The following is a 14,536-nucleotide window of genomic DNA, read 5'->3' as shown; positions in this document are numbered from 1 at the left end:
TTTGTTAGACGCTTTAATCCAAAGCGATTTACATACATTCAGTACTGTGGACAATCCCCACAGGAGTAATTTGGGGTGAAGTGTCTTGCAGTCTGCAGTAATTTAGGGTGAAAAAATATCATAACACGTAACGTCGGAGAGCGGATCAGCTGCCTATTTTGTAAAAGTGTAATAAAGCTATTAAAGCAGTTAAAACGAAACTCCTCTGATGGTTTATTTTGCAATTCCCAATATATATCTTAATGGAAGTTAACCACCATATGTTTTGGAGTGTCCTTCCAACATTCTGGGTTGCAAAGTTAAACAGACACCGACTGGATGGGTAAAGTTTACAGCTTGTTGACAACATATTACTAGTCTGTTATCGCAGTTTATTACCCTAAAAACTTAGTCTATGACCTCAACATTTATCATTTCAAACTCAACTCTTAAACATGTTCATTATGTTTTTCTAGCTCGCATCTGTCCATGGTGTCAAGGTTTGACGACTCTCTTTTTGCTCGACCAATGAGAACCCAAGCACTGGAACAGACACACGGATTAACCAATCACCGCTCTCCAAATGACAGAGCATACGGAAATGGCGTTTGCCATCCACAGCAAGTACAGAAGGTTCTCCATGCATGGCGCAAAGCACCGGGTTAATTTGCTTAAAACCTACCAGAGAAGTTCCTTCCGCCGACATGTCCTTGATCCGGTTCGCCCCACCGTTCTTGCAAGGATCCACAGCGCGATTTGCTTGACTCAGAGACCATTAAACAACACGAAATCCTTGAAAAAAGTCAGGGTGCTACTCTCATTCAGCCCCTCATGAGTGAACGCCGAGGCTGTGATGTCATTGGACCTTCCAGAGGTCATTTCCTGGTTCCGCCTTCTAGTTCTCTCCACGAGCAGCGGCTAGCGTGAGGATCAGTCAGTGATCGAGGGTTTTATGATCGATCCATTTAATTATGATTGTATATTCCAAGTAGATGTTGACATTAGCAAGAATAAACCTCAAGTAAATACACACAATGTGGTTAACTTGGGATCACATTTAAATAGAGTTAAAGAGGTGTGTGAAATTGTGCAAGTAATCTATTAAAGGTGGGGTAGGTACATTTGAGAAACTTTCATCAAATTGAGAACATTTCATCTGTGGAAGCCGTAGTACTGTAAAAAGCACGACCAATAATTTTAGCCGGCCCGGCTAAAATAACTGGATGGCCTACCTGGCTGAGAGGGTTGTGTTTTCTGACACTTGGTGAGTTCCCTGACACACCGGGGATACATATTCATGTATAAAAGACGTACAAAGGTGCATTTTGCATGATAGGTCCCCTTTAAAGTACCAACAGTAAAATGACTCATTATGCAGATTGGTCCATTTCAGAATAATATATATTATATGTTTTGATCATAATTATTGATGCATTAAAAGTGGGGTAGGTAATTTTGGATAAATCAGCTCGAGTGCGCTAGAATTTGAAAATACATCATTCAGACTTCCTTACAGAGCCCCTCCTCCATGCCCTCCTCCAACACACACAAACGTGCACATGACCAATGAGGGCACGAGATAAGTTTGTGCACAGATGGAAGGCTGACAGGCAGGTATCCTCTATACCCAAAATCTCTAAAAACGGGGCTACAACGGATCTGATACAGACTGATACAGATTTGAAAATAGTCTGACGTCAGTGACGAGGAGCTCCGCATGCTGCAGCGCATGCAAAGACAGGGTGGAGGAGAGCAAAATAGAGCGAAATGAGGCATGGCTAAAATGCATGATCTGTTTGGTATTTTGAAAAAGAAAACGTATAAATATACCTTATATAGGTATCGTGGCCCTACAATATATTATTCAGATATAGCATGATAGGTCTCCTTTAAGTTTATTTTGATGCTATTACTTTGTACTTTTACTTGAGTAACATTTTGAATGCGGGACTTTTACTTGTTACAGATTCTGGTACTTCTACTTTTACCTAAAGGTGGGGTAGGTAATTCACTTCAGAAACACTTTTTGTTATATTCCATGGAATGCTCTTAACATCCCGATAGCAATGAATACATTAAATGCTTTGACAAATATACATTAAAAAATGTCATCTGTAGAAGCTGTGGCGCTGTAAAAAGCACGACTAATTATTTTAGCCGGTCCGGCTAAAATAACTGGATGGCCTACCTGCCTGTCAGCCTTCCATCTCATGCACAAACTTATCTTGTGCCCTCATTGGTCGTGCACTGTCGTGTGTGTTGGAGGAGGGGCTCTGTAAGGAAGTCTGAAGGAAGGGGCAGATTTTTTTTGACTGCGTAGTTTCAAATTCTAGCCACTCGAGCTGATTTCTCCATTCTTACCTACCCTACCTTTAAGTCAGTGTGTCTCAAAGTGAGGGTCGCAGAGGCATGACAAGGGGGGGCGCAAGAAACCAGGAGGAAAAATAGTTATGACAATAAAAAAAAATCATAAATTAAAAAAATATTGATTCGAAAATAATATGCTACAGTACAAGTAGCCGTCTGGGTCTCTGTGTTTCATTCAAACTCGGCTCTGTGTGGAACGAGCCATTGTGTGTGCGTGCGCGAGCGAGAGCGCAACATACCGGAAATCAATCAACAACAAGGTGGAAGAGAGTCCTCTCCTGTCAGACGGTTATGGCTAGAAAGGGTCTCAAACGGTTTGGTCACGATTAATGTAAACAATTATTTCCGAGGCACACGTTTATATGATCATTATGGGTATAAAAAAATAAGAGAATAAATGAAACATTTTCATTTATTCTCTTATTGTTTTACTGTCATACAGTATTTCATACCTGTTTTTAAAACAAGAATAAAGTTTAAAAGAGGAGTGATTATTAAAATATCCATAAAGAAAAAGAAAATCTGTTTACAGTTGTGTTTCATATGGGTGTTGAGAGATGTATCCATATATCTCTTCATTTTGCTCTCAAAGTGCACCAGATTGATGCTTTTAACTTCAATATTTAAAAAGAAATCTTCCCCGGACCCCCCTAGGATGTTAGGTCCAAATAGCACTTTTTTGCTCACGTTCATATTGATGTATTTTAATAAATGTTAACTTGGCCCATTACGTGACTATTTGTGTTGGGGGGGGCAACTTTTTTTTTGACAGAAAAAGTTTGAGAACCACTGCTTTAAGTACAAGATCTGAGTACTTCTCCCACCTCTGCAATCTGACGTTTGGTTTCTTCTACATATGTGTGTTTTTAAAGGCGTTTGGCATCCAGACGTTACATTTGGAGTTTGTTTTATTGCTGTATGATTATTTTAAGTGGATGTTCAACATTATAAGAAGTATTACTGGGAACTAATAGGCCTACAGTTCATTTTGTTATTGGGTTATTTGTAAAAACAGAAAATAAATGTTGTATTTTATTGTTTATTTATGGAGAACTTCGTTATATATGGTTGTTTTTTGCAAGTATGTGCTTTTTATATACATATATAAAATACAGTAAACTATATCACATACAGTATGAACTCAAAATGAAATGAAAATGCTTACAACCATGGTTTGTTAATACGGAATATGGATTAAAGGTAGACATCGGTAGCTGGATCTATCTAATTTATATGGATCTATCTATCTATTACTCTCAAATTGAGAGTAATAGATAGGGCGCTTCTTCATCCTTTTCCCTTATTGAGAGTCTCAATAAGAGAAAAAGAGGAAGGAGCGTCTGTGTGTGGAAGTAGAACGAGTAACTTATTTATGCAACACGGCCAACATTTTGGTGAACACGTCACTGGTTTCCACGGTGGGCAGTTCTACCGCTGCTCTTCCGGTGGAGACGTGGCTCTGTCCTGCTGCCATATTGACGCTAGCTAGCTAACAATCACACAACTTGAAGTCAGCTGTACATTCGCACCTTTCTATTCCAGACTGACTAGAAATCACCAAATCAAGAAACACGAGAGACGGAAGATCGTCGTTCCATAGAGAGAGACCAAAATGGTGAGTGACAGTCTAATATCCGGGCTTTCCCTGGCTTTCATCGGGCCTAGCAATGATCATAACACTGGCTAACCTGCAACTAGCTAAACCTGGGTATCAGTTAGCTAGCCTGTCCAAGAGCGAAATAACAGGAAAACCACACGTTGGTTTCCACTGCTCTGACAATACTAACTTCACATTAATGTCTTTAAATTAACTAAATGAATCGTCGTTTCATTATACAGAGTCATATTTTAGGTCAGTAGTTGATTCAGAGTGTGCAGACATTGCTGACGTTAACTAGCCTGACAAGCTAGCGCTAGCGTTAGCTCCTGTCACTAGCCTATCCCGAGCTAACATTACCTGCTGCCATTATGTCTAAAGCCATGCAACACGATATAATGTCATTAAGTTATCTTAATCCATATATACATGATCATGTTTACTAACATGTTGTTACAGCATGTATAAAGGGCTGTCAACGTTAACCTCAGTTGTTGGTTGTCTGCATCAAGTTCAGATCCGTTGCAGTCGGTATCTTTCATTTCTAACTTCAGCCCTTGTCAACGTGGAATACATACAGTTCCTTCCCTCATTTCCCTAAGTGAAATTTACAGTGTACTCATATTACGCTTAATTTAATGAACCTTCACTTACATTTTTATGTAAGTTATTTTCGGGTGTTAGAAGTACTCAGATCTTGTACTTCAGTAAATGTAGAAATACACTGAATGTCACAATCCTGCATAAAGTCCTGCATTCAAAATGTAACTCAAGTAAAGGAACAAAAGTATATATCATTTACGCATTTAAGTGTTTGTCACAGCTAGTAAAGGTGCAGCTTGTTTTAATGACTTTGTATACTGCAGGGTAGCTTGTGAATTTACTCCTCCTGGTGTAACTTAAGTCTTATTTAAGGGTTGATTATATTTGACATCATTATTCCTAATTCTGCAAAGTAGCTAAAGGTATGTACGTAGTAGAGTAAAAGTACACGATTTACCTCTCAAATGAAGTGGGCTAGAAGTACAAAGTAGCACAAAATTGAAATACTTTAGTCAAGTACAAATTCCTCAAAATTGTAATTGAGTAATCTACTTAGTGTCTTTAAAACCACTAGTTAATTTATTGGAAACGAATGGTACCGGTCAACACTGCTGTGTTCCTAGTCTAGTGTGTTGAGAAAGCCTCACCAGACCCCTTTAGAATTGTTGGTCCGTTGGTTTCTTGTCAGACATACAAACATTGTTAACACAACCTTATCTTTTCTGAATTCATTATAAACAATGTCACATTTGGGACATGTTGTAGTAATTGTTTTAATAAAATGCCATGTTGGATAGGTAGTTGCCATGCAGCAACTACAGTCTTCTTCCACAAAAAACCTAACACAGTAGGTCGCCTCAAGCAGTGCAAACAAATAATAAAGTAGGACCTCTGGTGAGAGGGTGGATTGGCTACATTTTAAACACAAATGTGTCTTAAGAAAACATTTCATTTAATGATGTTCGACTTGCTAAGATGTGCTCTCCCTAGACAGAGGCTTACATTATTAGAATTTGGGTTAAAGGAAAGAGGAACTGTATCATTTGCACAGTACAGTTAATGTATCCCCATGACTTACCTTTGCCTTGAGCTAACAGTTCCATGCTCAAATAAAGTATGCATGTACAATGTGTTTTTATTAATAATAAAACTGAAGCACTGCAGGTACTACAACAGTCTGTTTTTTCTCCACCTCCAGGTGCTGTTGGCAGCGGCGGTGTGCACCAAGGCCGGCAAGGCCATCGTATCGCGGCAGTTTGTGGAAATGACCCGGACACGCATTGAGGGTCTCCTGGCTGCATTCCCTAAACTGATGAACACGGGCAAGCAGCACACCTTTGTGGAAACAGACAGTGTTCGCTATGTGTACCAGCCCTTGGAAAAACTCTACATGGTCCTCATCACCACCAAGAACAGCAACATCCTGGAGGACCTGGAGACCCTCAGACTCTTCTCCCGCGTGGTAAGGAAACATGCAGCTGTTTCTGCCTATGCCTAGGAATGATGTTCATTAAGAGGATATACAGGTAACATGACACATTGCAGTGTGGAGAATGGCAATTGCTTTAATGATCCCTTTCTGTATCACACATCAAATTACTGAAAGCTGTCAGCCAGGTTCTTGTTTTTCTCCTTTGAGTTATTTTAGCATGTACTATAGCCATCCTCAGCATCCCAGTGTGCATTCATGGCGTTATATGTAGGAGTATGCATTTGAAAATCCAACACTATGTACATATGAAGCTTAAAACCAACATAATGGATTACTGTTTGCCTCTTTAATACCCCATTATAAATTCCTAAGTACAACCATTTATGAACCATTCAATTTTTTCTTAATTTTAATTTTAGCTGAAATATAATACACATGCATTGCATACACAAAATAAACTAAAGACCAGAAAATGATGTCCAAATTTTAGGCAAAGTCATGTTCAACACTGGGTCTTTTATATCATATCTCAAAAAGCGTTGAATTAGGAGAATATTATATGGAAAATAAGTAGTTGTTATATTAATCATATATATAATAATTTTAAAGTATCATCAGAGAAAACAGTATGACCACAACTCATAAAGCGACTTAAAAGCTAATAAGTGCATTTTTTTTAAAACCAAAATGTATTATTTATCACAATAATGCTGCACTGCTTTGGTTCCTGTATTTTATAGTAAATGTTATTGATTTTCAAGAAATATCACACCGCTGGTTTATTTTAACTATTTCATTTATGTTATTGCCCTTTTTATGTTTTGGATAAAAGCAAGCAGGAAATTGAATATATATATATTTTTTTAGTACTAAAACCCATTGTGGGTTGATTTTTGGGATTTATGTTCGTATTGCATTTTCTTTAAAAAAGTAGTCCTGAAATACCAAGCATAATATTTCATAATTAAATCATGTATTGCATACAGATACATTTGAATTGGGAATTGAGAAAATACTACAATTTCCTTAATTAAAGGTGGGGTAGGTAATTTTGGAGAAACCAGCTCGAGTGCGCTAGAATTTGAAAATACACAGCCGGAAAAAACCTGCCACTTCCTTACAGAGCCCCTCCTCCAACACACACGAACGCGCACATGACCAATGAGGGCACGAGATAAGTTTGTGCACAGATGGAAGGCTGACAGGCAGGTAGGCCATCCAATAATTTTAGCCGGGCCGGCTAAAATGGTTGGTCGTGCTTTTTACAGTACTATGGCTTCCACAGATGACATTTTTTTAATGGATTTTTTTGTCAAAGCACTTAAGATATTCATTGCTATCGGGATGTTAAGAGCATTCCAGTTTCTCAAACTTACCTACCCCACCTTTAAGGAAAACAACAAATAGTAAAAACCACACTATTACAATTATAAAGTAAAATGAACCCTCAGGCTATTTGAACAAAACTGTGCAATGTCTGTGTAATGCTCAATATGATTTTAATAAGAAAAACCCTGTGGAATATTCTGGTATCCTGATGGCTAAGTTGTTAATTAAACTGTTATATAAACAAACACAGATGTGAACGCAATGAAGCTAAACAAGAATGATCTAGGTCATATCCATATCTAGTGAGATAAGTTTATAATGTTCAAATGATCGAGGCCATTAGCATAAACTCATAAATCAATACCACAATTATACTCGGGGCCTGACCTCTGTAATAATACACAGAGTTTTGAACATCCAGCACTGCCTTTTAATACTGTACAGCAACTAGTGTTCAGTGGATTTGTCAGCAGTCATGCTTTTAGCCAAGACTCATGTAGAAATTATTACTGACCCGTGCCACTTGTGCTTTCACTTTATCTCAAAATGCTTACTTTTCTTTAATTGTCTGATTTAACTTGTTCCTCCTTCCCCTTCCAGATCCCAGAATACTGTCGTGTGCTAGAGGAGAGCGAAATATCAGATCACTGTTTCGACCTGATCTTTGCCTTCGATGAGATCGTTGCACTAGGCTACAGAGAGAACGTCAACCTGGCTCAGATCCGCACCTTCACAGAGATGGATTCCCACGAGGAGAAGGTTTTCCGGGCTGTCAGAGAGGTGAGATCACACTGTTGCATCCGTCAGGTTTATTAGACAAGACACATTTTAATCATCTCCATGGGGCTGTCTTGTCAGCAATGTGCTTTTACATCTTATACAAAGTGTGCATTGTATCACATGGTAGATGAGGTTACCGTTTCTATCCATTAGTTAAAAATGTATTCACAACACGGCACAGGTTTTCAGCCATCAAAACACAAGTGAAAACCATGTGTTTCTTTCTGTGTACAACTTATATTGTTTATAAAAACAGAAAATATTTTTGTTTTTTATCCACAGACCCAGGAAAGAGAGGCTAAGGCAGAGATGAGGAGAAAGGCCAAGGAGCTGCAGCAGGCCAGGAGGGACGCTGAGCGCTCTGGAAAGAAGGTGTCGACCTACGGAGGCTTCGGCAGCGCACCCGGCATGACCAGCATGTCCTCAGGGTCCATCATCACAGACACCATCGTGGAGCCTGAGAAGCCCAAGATCACACCAGCCACCGCCAGGTACCACTCCAAGAAATACGTCTGGTTTTGCCATTCACTTTATGAAGCCCCGCCCCTTTCCCCACTTCCTGTTCAAACGCATATGTGTAAGTTCTTTCAATTTAGCACTTGCAGGATTGTTAACAATAACACATTTATTTGGATCATTTACAGTTACACTGCAGTGATGGAATGGTCTACGTTACCACATCCGTCGGCTGTAAAATTGCCCAAAAGCTATATGAGGAGACTTTTAAATAACCCTGTAGTGTCTTTTGGTGTCGAAGGCTCTATGAGGAGCTACAAAAAGTAACAAAGCATATCAGCCGCTCAGACTGTTAACTAACGCTCACGTCGACAGATAATAAACTCTCACAGTCCACAGTGTTGACATTTTTTGAACACATTGAGATTAAATTAACCTGTCAGTGAGCTATTAAGATAGCAAACTTTACCTAACTAGCAAACATTAGCTTTCTAGCCATATATCTATCTATCTATCTAACAAGCCAGCAAACGTTAGCCATCTTCTTTACAAGCTACAAACCATCGTGATCTATCAACCTCATCTAGTTTACATTAGCTACCCATGTAAAACATTCAAACATTTTGTTGAAAAGTGCTTTCTTTAGGCAGACCACCTCTTTTTACAGCTCCAAACATTGCTAATAAATATATTCTCAAGAATGCTTTATTTGGATAAACTCAGACACACATTCAAAAGCTTAATAACAACAAAAAAAAGTTTGGTAAGTAAATGTTGACAAAGCTGGCGAAGTAATAGTAATTACGCTTTAACCGGAAGTACCAACACATAATAAAGCAATGTGGAAATGCCCTCTAGCTGTTGAAGCATAAGGTAACTAGTATTGGGTTTCATTGCTGTTTACAGGCTGTGTTCAATGGTTGATTCTGTTTTTAGTTGTTGAAAACCCTGTTGTGATGTTTTTTCTTTTTCCAGACAAAGTGGACCCAGCAAGGCTCTGAAACTGGGCGCTAAAGGGAAGGAGGTGGACAACTTTGTTGACAAGCTCAAGTCCGAGGGTGAAACCATCATGCCAACCTCAGGGAAGAGAGGCTCCGATGTATCTAAAGCTCTGCCGCCACCAGTCAATGTGGAGGGGTAAAGACTCACCGCAACCTTTATGACTAATTATATATATATTGTTTATTACTCTGCAATTGTTCGTTTTTGCAAGTGCCTCAAAGCTTTATTCTAAAAACAGATAAAATAGTCAAGACTTTGTCATAGACATAGAAGTGGCTTCAGCTCTGAAATGCGCCATTATGGTGCATTTCCACTGCAGGGCCTCGCACGGCTTAGTACGGTATAGTTAGGCCTTGGTAGGCCAGGCTCACTTAATGTTGCGTTTCCATTACAGTTTAGTACCAGGGGTAGAAACTATAGTAACGCAGTGTAGGCGGAGCCGTGACGTCATCTTCAATGAGAACAACAGAAAAACAACATCAGCCGTTAGCTATTAGCCCTCAGAGCTTGCAGCTCCTCACATCTGTTCAGAAACTAGACAAAAGTTAAACAAGTACAAACCACAGACTGTCTGTGTCATGGCGAATACAGTCGCTGCTTTATTTATGTCTGTATAGGCCGTTGTTGTGAGTGTGGACGGTCGGAGCATATAAAGCGTTAGCTTAGCCGATCTCCATTCAGAAAACACGCTTTTTAAAAGGTTTTTCGCCTGCCGTCTATCTGCAGACTTGTCGAAGCATGGTTTTTACTAACCGGTATGTTGTTACTTCTGCATCATTTTGAAACGTGTATTACAATTAAATCACGGTAAAATATGTTCATCTTGTTGTAGCCCCCTTGCCAGCGATTCTCTCTCTAGTTTAGCATACTCAGCCCGACTCAGCCCGGTTGTCTGGCCCTAGAACCACGATTTTATGGGGCCAGAAAAACTGTAGAAAAACTGTGAAACAGTACCCGCTAGCCGGAACTACCCCTAGTGGAAACGCAACAAAAAACGGGCCGGGTTTGGCACGGCACGCTTAAAGCGTGCTACGCGCTGCAGTGGAAATGCGCCATAAGTTATTTCAAGGTGCTATGTAGAACCTTCAAATAACCCCTGTGGACACTGATGGATGTTTAGGGAACTGCAGTCAGTATCCTGTTTTCACACTCGGTAGTCGCTGTGCTTCAGCCAAAACATTGACTTGACTTTGAAATCATATATCACATATTTAGAATGTCTATTATTATATTTTTTGGGGATTATCGGCTCCAGGATACAAACAAGCTTGTCGGTTTAAACATTTCAGCTGAATTTACAAAGCAACCATACCGTAGGTAAGATACATCAGCCAGTTAGCTGTACTTTAGCTACTTAAGCTACATGGATTGGTTGCTTAGTAAGTTAGCTGATAATACGTTTGGAAGCTAGACAATTTAAGAGCCAGATCAGCCTCGGGATCTGGATGAGTTACCTGAAGTAATCCCCTTTTTAGCTGCTTTAGCTGCACACTGTAGGAGCTGCATGGGGGCTGAAAAGAGGGATAGCATGAACGTCAAATGTCTTTTACAAAGAATCTGTTTAAGTTATAGCAAACCAAGAGTCGAAAAGTTCATATATTGACAATCGAAAGTGATTAATGATATGGACTTGAATGCAACAAGAGCTGCTTTTTGTCATACTGACACCAATCTTTTCGTTAAGCAGTTTTCAATTCAAATAATTAAGAAGTGTTATGTTTCATGTACTATTATACAATTATTATATTGTTTTAACTGAACATGGAATTCAATATATTGACATTAGATGCATGCAGGGTTGTCCATCTACAATATTTGGGAGGTTTTTCTTAAGAACCAACAAGCGAATCCTCTCATGTCCTCTTGTAATAATAATGTACTTGCCTTGAATAGTCTTTGATGGTTTTTGAATAGCCCATTTGCTGTTTGTAAATGAATTCTTTACTCCACACTCTAATACATGTGTTACATGTGCAGGAGTTTTGGTTTAAAACTCTTCATTGTGAAATTATCTTTATTGCACAACTCATAAATATTACCTGAGTCTTCTCTGGGGTTTGTCCATGACTTGAAGTCTGTTTGGGTTTGTTTCCCTCTGCAGCGTACATCTGCGTGTGGAGGAGAAGATCTCGCTGACCTGCGGCCGTGACGGCGGTCTTCAGAACATGGAGCTGCTGGGCATGGTCACGCTCCGAGTCACAGACGAGAAGAGCGGACGCATCCGCCTCATCATCAACAACAACGACAACAAAGGGCTGCAGCTGCAAGTACGTTTACCAAAGATCCTCAACATATTCTGAGACAATAATGTGACAGACGGTAAAGATGAAGGTTATATTATATGTAAGGGACAGTGGCGAGCCGTGACTTTTATACCGTTTTCCACAGACCTTATTTCGAGCTATTTTCCAAAATCCTATGGAGAAATCCCATTGCTTTCTGTCGAGGGAATCCGAGCGCGGCTTACTTCCGGGTTTAAAAAATAAAGCCCGCCCATTTAGAGGGAAGATGTGATTGGTCAATTGGACTGTCATTTGACATTACTCTCTCATTGAGTTACAATAGCGGGCCCTCTGTGAATCTACAGCGGGACCAACAAGCTCTCCCGTCTTCACAGTACTCGCAGAGACGGCATTTAACCCTTCACATTCCAAAAGAAACTGAACAGGCAGATTTGAAGGATTTATTTCTTTGGAAATGTTATTTTAAATACAATTAAATCAAGTTATTTTGGTAAAACTAATGAAAAACTTAACACCAAAAAAATATAAAAAATATAATAAAAAAAAAAAAGTTTATTTTTTCAAATATTATTTTTTAGAATATCTTAGGCCCTCACAGAGGGCCTAGAGGGCCCTGACTGCTCGCCACTGGTAAGGGATCATGTAAAAATTTACAAAATTGTCATTTTGTTATCAATCCTAGCTTGATAAAATAAAAAACTAATTCCAAAAGATAAAGGGAGTGATTCATTTCAAATGAAAGGGGTTAGGAGTTTGCCTTCAGAGTAAGAGCACCACGAACATCTCGCAGTTTTTAAATGGCAAACTACTTTCATTTAGGAATGGGTAACGAAACTCATTTTCGTAATGCTTACATGCATCCACATACAACTTTTCTTAGTTTCACAACATTTAATAACGTATTAAATGTGTCTCCGTTCTTCCCTCCTCAGACACATCCCAACGTGGACAAGAAGTTGTTCACAACTGACTCGGTGATCGGCCTGAAGAACCCGGAGAAGTCCTTCCCTCTCAACAACGATGTCGGTGTGCTCAAGTGGAGACTGCAGACCACAGACGAGGCCCTCATACCTCTAACCAGTGAGTGTGCTTCTCCTGAGGGACTCGTAGAGCCATACAGTTATTCATCGTCTCCTTTTGACAGGCTAGTTTGTACATGAAGACTCTAATGTGACGTATGACATATTAAAAGTGTCCGATTCCTCCCACAGTAAACTGCTGGCCTTCAGAGAGCGCCACTGGCTGTGATGTGAACATCGAATACGAGCTGCAGGAGGAGAGCCTCGAGCTCAACGACGTGGTCATCAGCATCCCTGTACCGTAAGTGCTGATTTATTATAGAAAAAGACTCCTGCATTATATCAAAGAATAGCTTTAAATGGGTTGAATTCAGAAAATCAATAAGTATTTGGTAATGACGATAACGACTGAATATTTATTTTTTTATAGCAAAGAAGGGGGTGTTATTTTCCATTAGGTGGGAGTCATTTTTCTTTTTTTGTTAAATCTGACATGACACAAAAAATGTAAATGCATCGAAGTTAAAGTTGCTAAGCGATGGCATATTGCCAGCAGTTGTAAAAGTATCCCTGTAACATTAAATGTACATAAGTATGAGTAGTAGGTTTTTATTTTTTATTCTTTAGTATCTTTGGTTAGTTTAAATATTTTTAGCTTGTAATGTTTCTGTATTAAACATGAACTCTCTCCAATTCTAGATGTGTTGGTGATATATATTTTAAATACTTTAGTTTTGGAGTCTGGGCCCCTATTCTAAGGCTTATTGGGGTATTCCATTTCACATATCTCCTGTCTTATTCACTTTTTAACTATTGTGAATACAATTATTTGAATTGAAACTCTTAAAAATAACGAGATATAAATAATAAAATTGCCTCTTTTTTACAATTATTTTCTTTAAATATATCAGAGCATTTGTAAAGTGAGGTTTGATGAATGTGAATGCATTCCAACAGAACATCCTCGCACCTCTGTTTCAGGACTGGGGCTTAAGGACGTCCCGTCGTCCCGGGGCCGAAAAAAATAGTGTCGGGGAGTAGGCATGGGCGGTATCTTTTTTTTCATACCGTCATACCTTGCTGCCATCATACCGTGGTATACGGTATATGACGGTATCAGTCCCAATTTAAGGGGTAATTTCTCCCAAAAAAAAATATTTTACTCACTATATCAACAGCCCCACCAAAAATATTTTCCACCAGCCGCCACTGACGGTATGACTTGGGTCGACTTGAGTGAGGTGGCGTTCGGCGTCAAATAGATGTTTCGAACGGTATATTATATGTTCGGTGTAAAATGCAGCCCGAGCCGGTAGACGCTCGCAAAGTGCCGCGACGTGCGCGCAAGTGCAAAACAAGGGCTGCATACATGACACATTGTGCAAATGGCACATTTTGAGATCGGATACAGGACGCGTTTGTAGATGTCCGACGTTGTTTCCATAGTGAGCTAAGTTAACAATATATCATCATACATAAACATTTTCCGGGAGTAAATACTTGACTTATTGAATAAAGTTTGCTATATTCAGTAACTAGTTTGGCAATATTATTCCGTGCATATGTTAAAAACCTTATTTCCATTTGATTCATTGGATTACTCGCGTGAACCATCAACCAGTTGCATAGGATTAAAAAATGTCAACACTCACTCACCCCGTCTTAAACATTCCCAAAGAAGTGCCTCTGTCTCTCGTTCTGCTGGATGAAGTCACTGGCGACGAGTAAACCCAAAATAGTCCCAAACAGGCGCAGAGGCATTTTTCTTTTTTACTAGTTGTCCGAGTTC

The 14,536-nt window shown here is 39.4% G+C and overlaps 2 protein-coding genes across 2 annotated transcripts in view; both read left to right on the top strand.

Annotated features, from left to right (window-relative positions):
* LOC104949228 (serine/threonine-protein kinase mTOR-like) overlaps positions 1-485 on the top strand; it is a 38,854-nt gene extending 38,369 nt beyond the window's left edge. The window contains exon 12 of the mRNA XM_010775545.1: positions 456-485. Coding sequence (XP_010773847.1) covers positions 456-485 — 30 coding nt within the window. The remainder of the gene's footprint in view (positions 1-455) is intronic.
* A 3,273-nt stretch (positions 486-3,758) lies between these two features.
* On the top strand, positions 3,759-13,075 carry LOC104949221 (coatomer subunit delta). Its single transcript, XM_010775535.1, has 8 exons — positions 3,759-3,961; positions 5,685-5,948; positions 7,848-8,027; positions 8,310-8,518; positions 9,459-9,620; positions 11,587-11,752; positions 12,661-12,808; positions 12,940-13,075. The coding sequence occupies exons 1-8, from the start codon at positions 3,959-3,961 to the stop codon at positions 13,050-13,052; spliced, it is 1,245 nt and encodes a 414-aa protein (XP_010773837.1). The 5' UTR covers positions 3,759-3,958; the 3' UTR covers positions 13,053-13,075.
* The last annotated feature ends 1,461 nt before the right edge of the window (positions 13,076-14,536 follow it).

Source organism: Notothenia coriiceps, unplaced genomic scaffold (assembly GCF_000735185.1).
Source record: "Notothenia coriiceps isolate Sejong01 unplaced genomic scaffold, NC01 NC01_scaffold00015798, whole genome shotgun sequence".
Classification (NCBI taxonomy): domain Eukaryota; kingdom Metazoa; phylum Chordata; class Actinopteri; order Perciformes; family Nototheniidae; genus Notothenia; species Notothenia coriiceps.
Note: the sequence above shows the minus strand (reverse complement) of the source record. Positions and strands in the feature narration are given on the sequence as shown.

Coding starts and splice junctions, on each gene's coding strand:
- LOC104949221 (XM_010775535.1), top strand. Junction 9,621..11,586: donor CCACCAGTCAATGTGGAGGG/GTAAAGACTCAC, acceptor TTCCCTCTGCAG/CGTACATCTGCGTGTGGAGG. Junction 11,753..12,660: donor ACAAAGGGCTGCAGCTGCAA/GTACGTTTACCA, acceptor TTCCCTCCTCAG/ACACATCCCAACGTGGACAA.